The sequence below is a fragment of the Zootoca vivipara genome, chromosome 3 (assembly GCF_963506605.1).
Source record: "Zootoca vivipara chromosome 3, rZooViv1.1, whole genome shotgun sequence".
NCBI lineage: Eukaryota > Metazoa > Chordata > Lepidosauria > Squamata > Lacertidae > Zootoca > Zootoca vivipara.
In genome coordinates, this window is record NC_083278.1 from 32956090 (window position 1) to 32970727 (window position 14638).

The following is a 14638-nucleotide window of genomic DNA, read 5'->3' on the forward strand; positions in this document are numbered from 1 at the left end:
GAAAGGTGGAGTATAAATACAGTAATAAAATAAAGAACCAATGTAGAAACACGCAGAACTGAATTAAAGATTGGAAAAATGAGAAACAGATATGCTCAGATTTGCCCATCCCTCTCGCTGAGTTAGTGTGTGTGTGTCAATGACTTTGCCCACTGACCATACTCACATATGGTCATGCGAAGTGACATTCCAGTCCCTGAGTACCCGCTGCCTCATGTAGCCCTCAGGAGCAAAAGGGTTACTTATCCCTGCTCTAGACTACCCAACTGTCCTGAATTGAACACAGAGAGTCGTAGCGTACAAAAAAAAAAGAGTATCATTTAAGCAACTTTGACTAAACGTCCTCTAAAGTTAGTATGATATTATCCCTACAGATATTTTCCATATATATACTTTATATGGAAAGCTCTTGCTATTTTACCCCTTCTTGTTCCTAAAGTGAATTTCATTTACTTTGTAGTAGAAGACAGTATATTTGTTAGAGATTGTACCTCAGTTTTCTTACTTTCTACTTGCAGCAATGCATTATTATTATTATTATTATTATTATTATTATTATTATGACTTAGGTGATCAATCTGTTTACTTAAGCAGCCATGTTTATTGCAAATGACTGCCCATAACATTCTAGAATGTGAAAACGATAAATGCAACAGCAATGGCATTTTAACTGCAGTTGAAAGCAGCAGGAGAGAAGCAGTGTTTCAATCATCTCTTGTAATGTCCCCGAGGTTTATGGAGAAAGCTGCCATAAGAGAGGCATGTTAGTACCTGTATTCATTGATTCCATCTTCACAAGTGCCTCCATTCTGGCACCAGCTCACTTCACAGTCATTAATATTTTCCAGGCATGTCGGTCCCGTCCATCCAGGAACACAGACGCATAGATAGCCCTGGTTGTCTTGATCGTGGAAGCACTGTCCTCCATTTGCACACAACTAGAAGTGAGAATTACACACTCAGATATGAGGAAAGATTTCCACCTCTGCAATATCCTGGGGTTAAACAGATTTATAAAACAAGTCATAGCGGAGGAGAGAAAGTTCTGTGGGATTTGAGAATTCATTGGTAATACCATTCATCACAGGAACATCATTAATACTAGTGATACCATTTATTTGTTTCTTTATTACATTTATATACCACCTTTTCCTCAAGCAGTTCAGGTTTTCCTCCACCCCATTTTATCTTCACAATGACACTTTGAGGTTGGTTAGGATGAGAGGTGTTGACAGGCACAAGGGCACATCATTAAACTCATGGCTGGGTGGGGATTAGAACCCTGGTTGCCCGAATGCTAGCCTGAGGTTATGTACACATTGATGGCTTAATACTCAGCCAATACTGAGTTCTCCCCTCACCCCACAGTCTTTCAACTCACATTTGCACATGGCTGTACACATTAGTACACTTCAGTGTGTTTCCACGTTGCCTTCTGTCTATCCACACCAATGGGTGGACAAGGGGTGTGGATGTCTTCCAATAGCCAACTTGGCTGTGAGTCCAGAAAGACCAGCTTCCCTGCCTTGCAAGCCTTTTCTCATCTGGCCTGAGAGGGCAGGGCCCTGACTAACTCCAGCTATAAAAGCTGAGGCTGCTGAGGAGCACAGAGACCATCTTGACTGTATGCTAGTGTGCCTCAGCTTCCATAGCTGCCTCCTGCCATGAACCATCATTGGCAGGATTGGCAGCAACAGCAAAATATATGTTCTATGCTTACGATAATATTTTATTCTCTTGCTAATTGTGCTGTTTTAAATGTGCATTTTGTAGTTGACTTCCTTTGCAATGTTTTATTTTTTAATATTTAAGACAATATTTTAGTTTCCAGTTAATTATGTTGCCTTGAACGTATTCAGTAATGTTTTATTATGGATTGTTTCATTTGATGTTTTAATGTAGGTTGCAAGCCGCTTTGAGATTTTTCTTAAAATATAAAGCAGTATAAAAATGAAATGGATAATAATCATAATCATAGCAATGGCTTACATTTTCAAATCATAACAAAGCTGGCTTGGGGGGGGGACGACGACACAATAACCCTCAGCATTTCACAAGAAGAAGAGCTCTGCATCATACGCAAAATAAAAAATAGTGGTGGGAGCACAATAGAACCAGAGCAAATGATACAGCCTTTCATTCTAACTTCTGCATTACACTGACACTCTAATAATAATCTCCAAGAAAGGCATACACGTGGCAGTAAATTGTGATAGGGTATATTCTCCACTGTGTCCCTAAAGATTAGACAGCTAAATGTGAATATGACTGATGCAAATTTGAGACACACTTTCAAGTTTCCTGCGCTAATATATTTCAATGCAAGGAGCGAAAGAACTGGCCAAAGATGCTTGGCAGGCAATGGATTGATGGTGTGGCCAAATAAAGTCATTCTCATGGAAAGATAAAATCAATATGGAAAATTATTGCTGAACGTAATGGTCCAACAGGGTTCACTGCTAACAGTGTACTACTTTGTTGCTACGGATTCCAAATACACTTGGGCTTTTAGGACATGAGAATTGCCTTGCCGATTGAGGCCAAAGGCTCACCTAGCTTTGCACTCTTGTTTCCATCAGTGGCCATCCAGATGCCCTTATAAAGCGCAAGCTATTCTACTCCTTGCTCTTACATCTGGCAATCATAGGTGTGTTGCCTGCAGAAGTATAAATATAGCTGTTAAGAGGTATTTCCTGGAAGAGTTTGTTTTACAGCTGCCATGTAAGCTACTGATCATTACTACATACTGTGCAAACTAATTCTATAAGCAGATGGTCCTGAACCTACTGTACATACATAGGTTCCCAAGGATGATCAGATCCCCTCGGTTCTGCTTCCCCCTATTGTTCTGACACTGCAGTTGATTTCCATCACTCCCTCTGATACCAAACTGATGTGATGAGTGCTAATAGGACTGGAGCAAAGATGGGGCTACTGAGAAGAAAATGGGCATATGAGATTGCTTGTGGGTGAACCCTGATGTCTGGGAGGTAAATTTTAAGATGACAAAAATATAAGCAGCAGTCCAGTGAGGACTAGGAATATTAGTAGCCATGCAATGTAGTGATCAGTTGGAATAGAAATCTGGGTAAGGGAAATGGAAGGGAGTATCCTGGAGCACATGACTGGCTGGAATCCACAACAATAGCACTCCTGTTAGGTGGAAAGATGAGGATGCATGCAGAATAATAGAATCTTAGAGCTGGAAGGGACCCAGAGGTCATCTAGCACAAACCCCTGCAGTGCAGGAATTGATCCATTTTAATTTTGATAGAAATTACAGGTGGAGATATGCATGTGCCCTTACACTGTAACAATAATTTAACCCCCACCCCCCCTTTAAAAGAAAACACCATTATTTATTAGTAGTAATGCCATGCTAAATTCTGGCAGTGCAGCTCCAGAAGAACTGGAATTCTGAATTTGAACCTTTTGACTTCTCCTAGAATAAATGTATTTGGAAACCATAAACACAAAATCCGGAGAGGAATATGGTACTGATGGATTCTGCTAACATCTCTAGTACATTCTAAGTGTTAGAATGTTTGAGAAGCGTGAGAATAATTTCTATCAGTGCTCTCTCCACTGTGCAGCTAAGCCTCTATAAATCCCACCTTACCCCCCTCATTCTTAGGAGGTATGAAGGAGAAATGGCAAAGATGGGCACCTTTGTAACAGTCAAGTAGGCAGTCGTGAGTTTGAAATGCTCTGCAAATCATCTTATATAGTAGCTGATCCCCTGAGCGCATGACTCAGAGTCACATCTCACATTAAAGTAACTTAGTATTTCCAAAGTGTGTACTTTGCCATTTTCTAGGATCTGTTTTGTAGAAGAGTAGAGGGGATTGTAACATGAGGAAAGGCCCTAAGAAAGCAAATAGCTGGGAGAAGAGGCAAAGAGCAATTAGCTTTGGGTTGTAGGGCAGTGGAAATATGAAGGACAACAGCAACAATAAAATAGGGTTTTGAATGGTGTGTGTGTGTGTGTGTGTGTGTGTGTGTGTGTGCGTGCGCGTGTGTTTGTACATAGCCAGTTGGATATTTCCTCTGAATCTTCCTGACAATAATGGCATCAGCTATGTGTGATCTGCTAGATATGAAACTCATCCACTACAAATAAAAACCAATTTGCAGGGCTAGTGCAAATATTGTTCTCTAGTTTTTCAGAGACCACAAAAATCCCAGCAATGCATGATATTTCTATATGTAAAAACAATGTGTGTTTCCCCTAATCAATGAGATGTGCACTGAAGAAAAGAGTGAATCAGGGAGAGATAATCAGCCATCCAGCTTTCCACTTCCTCAATTTGATTGAGACTAAACCTATTTAAAATGCTACTGAGATGTGTAATAACAACAACTCTTGGCAGAAATTTGCAATCTTAATTTGTCTTTGATTAAGTTTTAAATTGACCTTAAAATTGGATCTTTTTGCTATGTCATTAGTGCTAAATTCTGAAATTATGCTTGGGGCCATTTCTCATAAAAAAGCCACTAGTCAGCTTGAGCGAAGCTGGCAAAAATTAATCCCTTATTTGCAACTATAGCAGTATTCTTCCTCTGCCAATTTTTAAAATTATTGTTTCCAATCTAAAAGCAGGTAAAACAGGCTGTTTAAAATGATAAAAAAATTAGAAGGGTTAAAATGAAACCTCCTTGCAGAGGGGAAGATGGCCAAAGTCTTTCCATATCTCTAGCTAATTTTAATTACCAGTCAATTTCCTGATAGGTCTCTAAAGGGCAGTTCAGCCAGCAGTAGCAATGGAGACCTTGATTTAGATCCAAAGTATTATGAAGTTGCAGAAGAGCTTTTCAGATTCTGCCTTCTGGAGGCAGCCTTGAACACACACACACACACACACACACACACACACACACACACACACACAACACAACACATACATCCTCTGGAGCATAAACTCATGGGGCAAGAGGGACTGCCACATAGAATTACATAATCTACAAATAATAATAATAATAGAATTATGGAAACTAGTATGACTAAAGCAACATGATCTTTATATATAAAATTGAACACAAATACATCTGTAACTGAAGGGTTTCGTGATGAGCTCTTTAGCCTGCACAGTCCTGAAAAGTGGGTACTTGTAAAAATCTGTTATACAGAGCCAAGGGAAGGGATAAAAATAGAGAAGATCTCATGGACCTTTCCACAGATAACTATAATATGTCAGTGCACACTGAGGGCAACAAAGCATCTAACAGGCTCCCCCTGTTGCCCCCACACCAGAAAATCACCCAGATATGGGGGGAAACATAGGCCCCAAGGTTGCCCAAGTTACATACTTTGGCACCTGAGGCAGAAAATCTCACAAGCACTGCTTTCTGGGAATAATAAGACTTCAATAAGACTTTAAGTGGTTATAGCTGTATTTGTATGTTTAACAGTGTTGGAGAACTTTTGGGTAATAAGCAATGAACAAGTCAAATAATAGAACAATCCCTTTTCAAGGCATGCAAATCAGTTGCCTGAAGCAATTGCCTCAGTCTGCTTGATGGTGGGGCTGGCCCTGGGAAGAGCCATTCTGTGCTACGTATGTGTGCCCTAAATATTCTCATGGGTGTGGATTTCCCTAACTTTTGGGCTGTATCATATAACCTGCCTCAGCATGAAGCAGCACAAAAGTAAGCGTGCATGTGAAAAGACATGGCATTTTCCTACAATATTCATTATGCAAATTTTGTCCAGAACAATATGTTATAGGAGACAGTTGTGACTCACTAGCATTTCTTTAACATAACAGTGGCAGTGGGTGAGATTGAGGGGAACTGGACTCTGGCATCAATGAAAGGGAGCTTAATCTCCCCACCTGCACTATGGTCCTGACAAAATAGACAACTCATTGGAAGCTATTATTTGTCCTGGTTTGGGGGACTGTTTGTAGCACTTGAGGAGGAGGAGGAGGGAAAGTGTCAAACAAATCAGATGATCCTGAGCTTGACTGAAACTACCCATACTGCTTTTTATCTATACAAACATATGATGACACACTGAATTCCTGCATTGCTTGGCCCTTCCTCACTACATTTTTTTTATTATACTTACTGTATTTTATGCAATTTTATTAGTAAATTGCCTCATGAGACAAGCCCCTGGAGGTACCTTTTTGCTGTTCTCAAAGTCTTTTGCCCTTTGAACCATATCTGCATCTCATTATTGCTAAAACTCCTAAGTTTTGTCAGTATATTAATCATTCGGATTGCTCAACACTATTCTGCAGCAAAATGTCTCTTTGGCTGTTTTCCCGCTGTACTAATGCCTTAAAACTATAACTTAACCTTGGAGTCTGTGCCCATAAGATCAACTATAGTTGAACACAAGAATTCAATGGGGCATCACCCAGTGGGTGACTTTCCCCCTGGATTGTACCTGCAGAATATGGCAGAGGGAGCTTCTTCAACCCCACTGAAGGAGTTTAAGCATGTTGTTGTTTGAAGGGGAAAGCCCCCTCTGCACTTTGTGAAAGCCTACACTTACCTCTCTGCCTCTCCTGCCTCATCCTTTCTCATTCTCTTGACTAGCATTTAATCATTGAATGCTATTGGCACATCATAAAATAACTTACTTGTTTTCATATTTTAAACGTTTACTTCATTCATGAGTAATAAGTTTAAAGTTGTACCATAATGCAATAAATACCAGAACATTAGGAAGGGCATCAGCAGACTCCCAGCTTTTCAGTGTGGTTAGGGGCATAAAGTCCCTTCCGCCGTAGGAGGAGGGGAGATTGTGGGTACCACAAGCCCTCACACTTGCTGGGGGGATGGCTGCCATCCTCCCAGCCCATTGGCCGGCTCCCGGACGCGGCGCTCCCTTAGCGCGTCCAATCCGGACGCTCCAGGGGGGCATGGCTTGCTGATTTAAGCAAGTGTGCAGCCAGGATTCAGCCTCTCTTAACTGACCCACAGCCGCTTCATTTTTCCCGCCCACCCTCCCTTTAGGCAGGGCTCCCCCTTTTGACATTGCTATGGTCCTTGGTTGGTCACCGTTGAGGGGCCTGGTAGGAATTTTCCCACTTGGCGAATTGGCTCTGGCCTGGTGGTTTTCGCCTACCTTGTAGCAACTCGTCACAACTTTGGTTTTTGGCGGTAGGCATTGGATTATTTCTGAAAGGTTACAGGTGGGGGGGAGGTTGCTGCCATCACCTCCCCCAAAATGCCTAAGGGTACTCCCTTAAGGAGTCTGGGGGTGTGGCCATGTCCGAAGCCATGGTAGGTGAGGGCCTAAGGCACGCCCCCTAGCGGTGGCCCCAGGGTGAGTTCCTAGTTGATCTGCATTGCAGGGCTCACCCAACGGTGGTTAACCCTTCACAGACTGCCAGCAGAGTGGGCTGGAGTCGGATATAGACGGTTAGATCCAATGCCTAAGCCAATACCTCTCTACATCCGTAATCAATAAAGTTGTGGCCTTTTCACACTCATTAACCTTATGCAATGTGTCCTGTGTCTTATTTACTCTGGGAGGGATTGGGGTATCATCACACAAGGAGATCAACTGCAGGACCAATCCGAAATCCTGCCCCAGTTCAAATGTCTAAGAAAGCCCAATGTGGCGGTGGACCTACAGAAATAATCAGAAATCTGCAAGAGGTTTATTGTGCTTACAAGAACTTTCAGCAGCATAATGCATTCAAAACTGTGCCAGACACTATTCTGAGTTATTTTTAGCAATTATTCATTTAATTAAGCAACTGTTATTAATTTATTGAACCTTGTGCCATAGAAAATCAAAAGGCCAATATATCTCAAAAGTACTATTAACCTCTATTTTCATTTACTTCAGAAAACAAAGTAATTTACCTGATTAAATGCCCAGAAACCTACATATGAGTACAAGTAGCAGAAATATTATAATCTGTATAGTGATTGTATGAATAAATTAAACATGTCTGAGAGCTTTTAACAAATATTACACCAAAATGCTTTAGTCGCTCCCATCAGAATCTTCAGTACATCAGCACTTTACAGCCTAAATGGCCATAATGATTATTGCACCATTTCAGAGTTGCCATGTGTAACAGATATTTATGCAATAAAAAAGAAGAATGAAATAAAAATTTCCCACACAGAAGACAATTTGCATTTTAAAATTTGAAATGGGGTGTGTGTGGGGGGGTTCATTTTGTATTCAGTTTCAAATGTGGTTCCAACTGGATTTTAATATAAAATAAACTTTGTTGGGTGGGTGTCCAGTTGTTGCCCCTGCATTCACAGAAAATTTTTAAGCCAGTGAAGGCATCTTTTAATGGCCAGAGGAGAACAGATATATTAGTTTCGGCAGACAAATTGTCGGCAGCATCCTTTTTCGCATCCAAATTGCCAAGGTGCCACAAAGCAATTCAGGATGTAACAGCCAGGGGTCCTAGCAGCTTGGAGTGGCTTGGAGGGTAGCAGCAAGGCTTGTTACAAAGTGGTGGGCTCTCGTGAAGGAAGACAGACAACTGATAGAATCAACCAACCGTTTGATGAGAGCCCCGAGCTCTCTCGTGACCACATATTTATTAGATATAGTAAATGCATATGCAATAGCCATAAACCAATCATTACAATACACCTATATAGCAATAGCCAATAATATCAGCAGAACACTCTTATGCCCATATATGCTCAGACCCTATTGTTCTCCATAGTATGCATGTTTCCCATGGGAAGTTTGAGCTCCTGGGGAATGAATAATTAAAGATGGATGAAGACGTTCCCAGGACTGGCATGACCTGAGGAATGGATAACTTGTGGTGTATGTGAGATGTTCCTCATGGCTGGCTTGGCTTCCTAGGACCATCTATTTTGTGGTATGGGCGGCCTCTTACACATCCCAATTCACATTAGAAAGCCAGAACCTCTCTGGGCAGATGTAGCTTGGGATTCACGATTCAGCTAAATCTCCTGCATGCTCCTATTGCCTAGTGTCTAGTTTGAGGGCAAGAACATTATAGCCAAGCAAGGGTTTTCAATCTGGGATTTAGGGAAAGGCAGATTTCCTCCACAGTGCACAAAGGTCTAAAGTTTCCGGCAATATATGTAAGAGCATATTTAGGAATAGAGTCCGGCTGACAGAACAATACATACATACATACATACATACATACATACAGTAAATAAATAAATAAATAAATAAATAAATAAATAAATAAATAAATAACAACCATTATGCTGTGCTGCGAAGGGTTTAGATTGTGCAAAACGGTCCTTCTGCCCAACTTCGCCCACTAAGCTAGCCTTATAGCTACTGTCAACAGAGTGACTCAAATGTCACTCAATTGGTGCAGCTCCTCAGCAGTTTCTACCTGCTTAATGTGTGGGCAGGAGTGCCTTCACTGAGATCCCCACCAGCAGTAGGCAGCTTAAGGCCTTCAAATGGGGCATTGTGGAATCAGGGAGAGGACCCCAAGCCAGTTTCACTGCAATCACTCAATGACATTGTGCCTGACCACTGGGGCAACTCCAGGCTGGCACAGCGATCATTCTGCCCCCTTCTACCTTGCATCTGGGTCACCTTGAGTAGCAGGGCTGTGGATGTGATACTAGCCCCACCGCTCAGTGAAGCCATGCTGTTATGGTTGGAAGGTTCTGATTATGCCCTCATTTTATTTCTCAAAAAGTTATTAGAGCCACTTCAGGCATTTATCTAATCTTACCTCTGTGTTTTCCTGGCATGCTGTTCCACACATATAAGCAAGTTCATAAGGTTGGTCCAAACACTGAGCTCCACGGTTGCAGCTTACATTGTGAAATAAACAGGCATCAATATCCACTTCGCACTGGTGACCCTCAAATCCTATGCCACAGAGATTTTTCGAAAAACAAAACAGCGTTAATCCGAATTCTATTAAAATGTTAAAACACTGCAGACTAAACCTGGCAGGATCAACTGTCTCAGCCATTTAGCAATGTGCACCTCTTGTGGACATCATATATATCAAGATGAGTCTTTCAAATGAACATTTAGCAATATTTGAAGATGGAATTGTTCAGTGCGCAGGCAGAACCTATGAACTTTTACTTGTTAGTAAATTCCACTAATTTCAATGGGACTTTCCCCAAGAGCCTAACCATGCTGCCTGCAATGGGTCCCCCCCCCCTGCTTAGCTCAATTAAAATTCATGAAAGAAAATATCCTGATGGTGGGAACTGGTCCCTGAAGCAATCTTAGCTAGTCCCTGATAGTTCTCCACACTTTTAATCAAGGTGCAATAGAAGACTTGCCCATGGTTAGGATATAATATAGAATTTGCTTATTCCTGCAGAGTTTGGTTCGTGTGGCAAAATGTTCTGTTTGGAAAACAGATTGCCGTGAACTAACAATCAAGAAAAATCTGGTTCACTTTGCATTCTAATACAAATCTACCTACTTCACACTTCTAGAAGCATTACCTTAATACAGCTAGCCTACGAAAATTTGCAATGCAGTTTCCAACCCAAAAAATGTATACCAAAAAAATGGAATCTATGTTAGGTATAATTGTTTTAATTCACTCTGAAATTGTCTGTGTGTATTGATGAAAGGGTTCAACACTGGAAAATTCTAATGCAGTCTTCTAAGTGACTCTGAGCTTTAACTGAGTTGGTAATGAACAATTGTTCTTTTCTGTTAGCTCTGATGTGATGTTTTAATATTCTATCACATCAGAGGTATTGAATTGCAAATTCGCCATCTTGGAAGGGTGGTAGCTGGAGATCTTTGTTTTCAGACTCTGTGGAAGCAGGGCTTTTATGCAGCCGGAACTCACCGGAACTCAGTTCTGGCACCTCTCAGGTTGGCATCATTGACATTATAAGAGAACAAGGGAGGCATTCATGGTGAGTTCTGGCACCTCTTTTTCTAGAAAAATAGCACTGTAGGAGTAAGGATGGAAATGAAGCTCTGTAGGGGCACACAGCCTCAGGCTAGAATGGAAGCTGGGATGGGGAAGAGACAGAGTTTTGATCTCAATCCTGTTTAAAGTTATTCTTATAAATCGTGTCCTCCCTAAAAGAGGGCACGTGTTGCGGTGAGACCTGGAGACTGACTGCCTGTGTTGTGGGTGGGTAAGATTGGAAAGCCACAACACCCGATTGGTAAGTCCCTCAATGTTGGGTTCAATCTGGTCAATGGGGTGCAGTCCAAACAGATCGAGGGACCTATATATACCCATGCACGTGACCCAGAGCTTCCTCTTTTGACTTGTGCATTTGGAACACCCACCCACCTCTCCTTACTTTTAGGGCATTTTTATGATTGACCTTGCTATGCCGTTGTGTGTCATCTGTCATTGGGACAGGGGCACGGCAGGAATTTTCCCCACTTGGCTGATTGGCTGTTGCCATTTGGGTTTCGCCGGCCATGTAGCAAATTGTCACAACTTGTAAGGTTGTGGATAGGCAGTGGTTCTGGTGATAGGGATGAGAGAATGGTCTTGCCATCCCTATGTGAAGGGTATCGTCGAGGGGGTTGTGCCCGTGCCTGAGTCCAGGGGAGCATTTAAGTGGTGAACATAGTCTGTTCCCAGCTTTTCACCTATCCAGGTGTTCACCCTCTGCTGCCCTATGCTGGTGCCCTGGGTCAGCGCTGCCTGCAAGGGTGCAAGGAGCTAGTCGAACCAGAGCCCATGCAACCACTCACTTTCTGTAATCAATGAAGTTGTCGCCTAAATTCTGCCAAAAACCAAACTAAAATTTGAGTCAAATGTGTCTTTATTTAAGGGGGGGGGGGTCTCTGGGTCTGGACATGCAAGATGCTGAGCCTGTGCTGAACAGCACAAGGTATTGAATGCAATTATTTGGATGTATATTTGATGTTTTTGTTCAGTTTTGAAGAAAGTTCTGTAAGTAAAGTTTTTAATTAATCTTATGGGCCTTATGGGTTTTATTTTCATGCATGGGTTTTATTTATATGCACCCAGTCACTTCAAACTGCACAATATTAATTTCTGCAACAAAATATTAGGCAGAAATATGCAGAAAAAAACATATTTCACTGAAGGTAACATACAATGCAATGTATTGGGGAAATTGCTTGCAAAATGTGCACATAAAGCAAAATTGTAACCAAGTGTATATTAGAAGAAATGTACAAACTGAAGAAGGGGGGAAAGAGAAACTGAAATTGACAGATGTATCCACCCTAATCCACAAGGGTATAGAATGCAGCATTACCTGATATCTAGGAGAACTTACCCACTGGGCAGTTACATTTAAAATGGCCTACGTAGTCATTGCATGAACCTCCATTTTTGCATGGATTGCAGTCACATTCATTGATATCTGTCTCACAAAATGCCCCTTCAAAAAAAATAAGAGAGATAATTCTATTCATTGTTAGATATTAGGCTTATTATCATAATGCTTTGTGTTGAGTAGGCTATTGCTCAGCATTTTAACTCAGAATGGATGCCATATGTAAAGTATAAGTCACAGGTAATAAAATACATATTAGAACACACACACACACAAAATCTGGTTAGAAGCTCCTAAAGGCCCAAGAGTGATCACTGTCTTATGGAGGATCTCTCAACATGCTAGGATGCTTGCAAATAAGCATTTGAAAGTAAATACCTTTGGTAGCTCACGTGACTGCAATAGTATTGTTATAGATCTATGGGAGGCTAAATGCCCGGACTTAGTAATGTTGGGATTTAATTAGAACATGTATGTTAAGATGGGATGTCAGACTTGCTTGTTTTAAGATTTGTGTCAGACTCATGTGTATTAAGTCAGAAAGTCAGACCAAGCATGTATTGAAGCCATGTGCTAGATTTGATCCAAATGTAAGAGCCAATTAACTCAGGTAATTTCCTTTTGAGGTGCTAGCCTGGAGATGAGCCAAAGCATGAAAAGGCAAATCTCATTTGCAAATGTTCGAGTTTCCTCCCTCCCTCAGTTGAGTATTTAATTGTAAGTACATTGCCACTATTTTAGGGGAAGTTAGAATTTAGAATGGCAGTTAGGCGTTAAGGATCAGAGTTACTAAGCAGTAGGCTGGAGAGAGATTTAAAAAGAGCAGGATGTCTGCTTTGAATCCAATGCTGCGGCTATGGGAGAGGCCAGAACCTATTGGAATGCAATGCTGGAGAGCCCTCCATTGGATTCAGGTGTATAGGTGTGTAAATATACCATCACAGTCTCTGCAGTGCCTCTTTGTTCGAAAAGGAAGCAGAGACTCTGGTAACCCCGTAATCTCACACCACTTGGAGATTGGAATGGCATGCAACAGTATATTCAAAGGAGATTCCATTTTAATGCCAGTGATGGGCTAGATAATGCCCTGGTTTCGGTGACAGTGTTTTACATGTGTATTTCAACACAGTATATAGTTCTTCAGAACGAAATGTTGGCAACCTCCAAAGTGACTGTGAGTACCATTTTGATAGCTATTAACCTTTCTAGTCAATGAAAATGGTCTCTTGAGATCAGCTCAGAGAGTAATCTATAACCGAGTCTACCTAAGGAAGAGAAGAATATTATTGGCAAGCAAGGCGTGCCTAATCCACAAGTCTATTGTTGCCCAGGAGGAATCATGTCAAGTATAAACAGCAGTTGTAATCTAAAGTAAATTACTTTCTAAAATGTACATACATTTAACTAAGTTAACCTCAGAAAATGAAAAATCATATTGAACATGGTCAGAAAGAAACATTCCTAAGCAACCCACATAGAATATATAGCTGAGGTATGACAATGGTATAGTATTAGGGTGAGGTTTAGTAAAGGTGGGGAAATATACAGTCTAAATTATGATTTGCAAAAAAAAAAAATCATTATGCATGAGCTAATGTTTGATGAAGTTATTTTACTACAGTATGCATTTTAGTTATGGGAAGTTATATTTTTACAATTGTTTTATACTCACTATTTTGCTGTTTTGTTTTGTTTGTGAACCGCCATAGTAAATGAAAGGCATTATATATAAAATAACAAAAATAATTGTACTTTAGGTGATTCTTCTAATAAAACTTTTCTGCCTATGATTAAGTCAAGTTAATGCTGAACTCTTACACCTTTTATTTAGCCTTTAATACAGATTGGAAACACATAATTTATAGCATTAAGATCTGATTAAATGTTAAATGGATGTCAAGAGAGATCTTGACAGTAATCCGCTTGGCTTTTGATGTCTAATTATCACTTTGTTCTTGAGTGAGGGGTGGATAATCGAGGACGGCAACAATAAAAACACTCAAATAGGGTGTTTATGTATGCAATTAAAGAAGACATCTTTCTGGGAGTGATTTCGCTCTAACAGGTAGATAGAGAATAAGGGAGACAGATTGTGAAGAAAATAAATAGGTTGAAATGGCTTTACTTTCTTATTCACTGAATTAAGTGTCCGTGGCTATACACAGATAATCTTTTTTCTAGTTTGTTTTGTTTTTAGCACTGTATACCTTGTGTCAAAGTGCAAGTAGATAAATAGGTAACACTACAGCGGGAAGGTAAATGATGTTTCCGTGTGCTGCTCTGGTTCGCCAGAAGTGGCTTTGTCATGCTGGCCACATGACCTGGAAGCTGTACGCCAGCTCCCTCAGCCAACAATGTGAGATGAGCACTGCAACCCCAGAGTCGGTCACAACTGGACCTAATGGTCAGGGGTCCCTTTACCTTTACCTTACCTTGTGTCAATAAACTGTATCCCAAGACA

The 14638-nt window shown here is 40.9% G+C and overlaps 1 protein-coding gene across 1 annotated transcript in view; it reads right to left on the bottom strand.

The window, feature by feature from the left end:
- Positions 1 to 764: 764 nt before the first annotated feature.
- LOC118082767 (protein eyes shut homolog) overlaps positions 765 to 14638 on the bottom strand; it is a 167415-nt gene continuing 153541 nt past the window's right edge. Inside the window, exons 8-10 of the mRNA XM_035110599.2 lie at positions 12178 to 12282; positions 9660 to 9799; positions 765 to 938 (exon numbers count right to left, since the gene is read on the bottom strand). Of these exons, the coding sequence (XP_034966490.2) occupies positions 765 to 938; positions 9660 to 9799; positions 12178 to 12282 (419 nt within the window). The remainder of the gene's footprint in view (positions 939 to 9659; positions 9800 to 12177; positions 12283 to 14638) is intronic.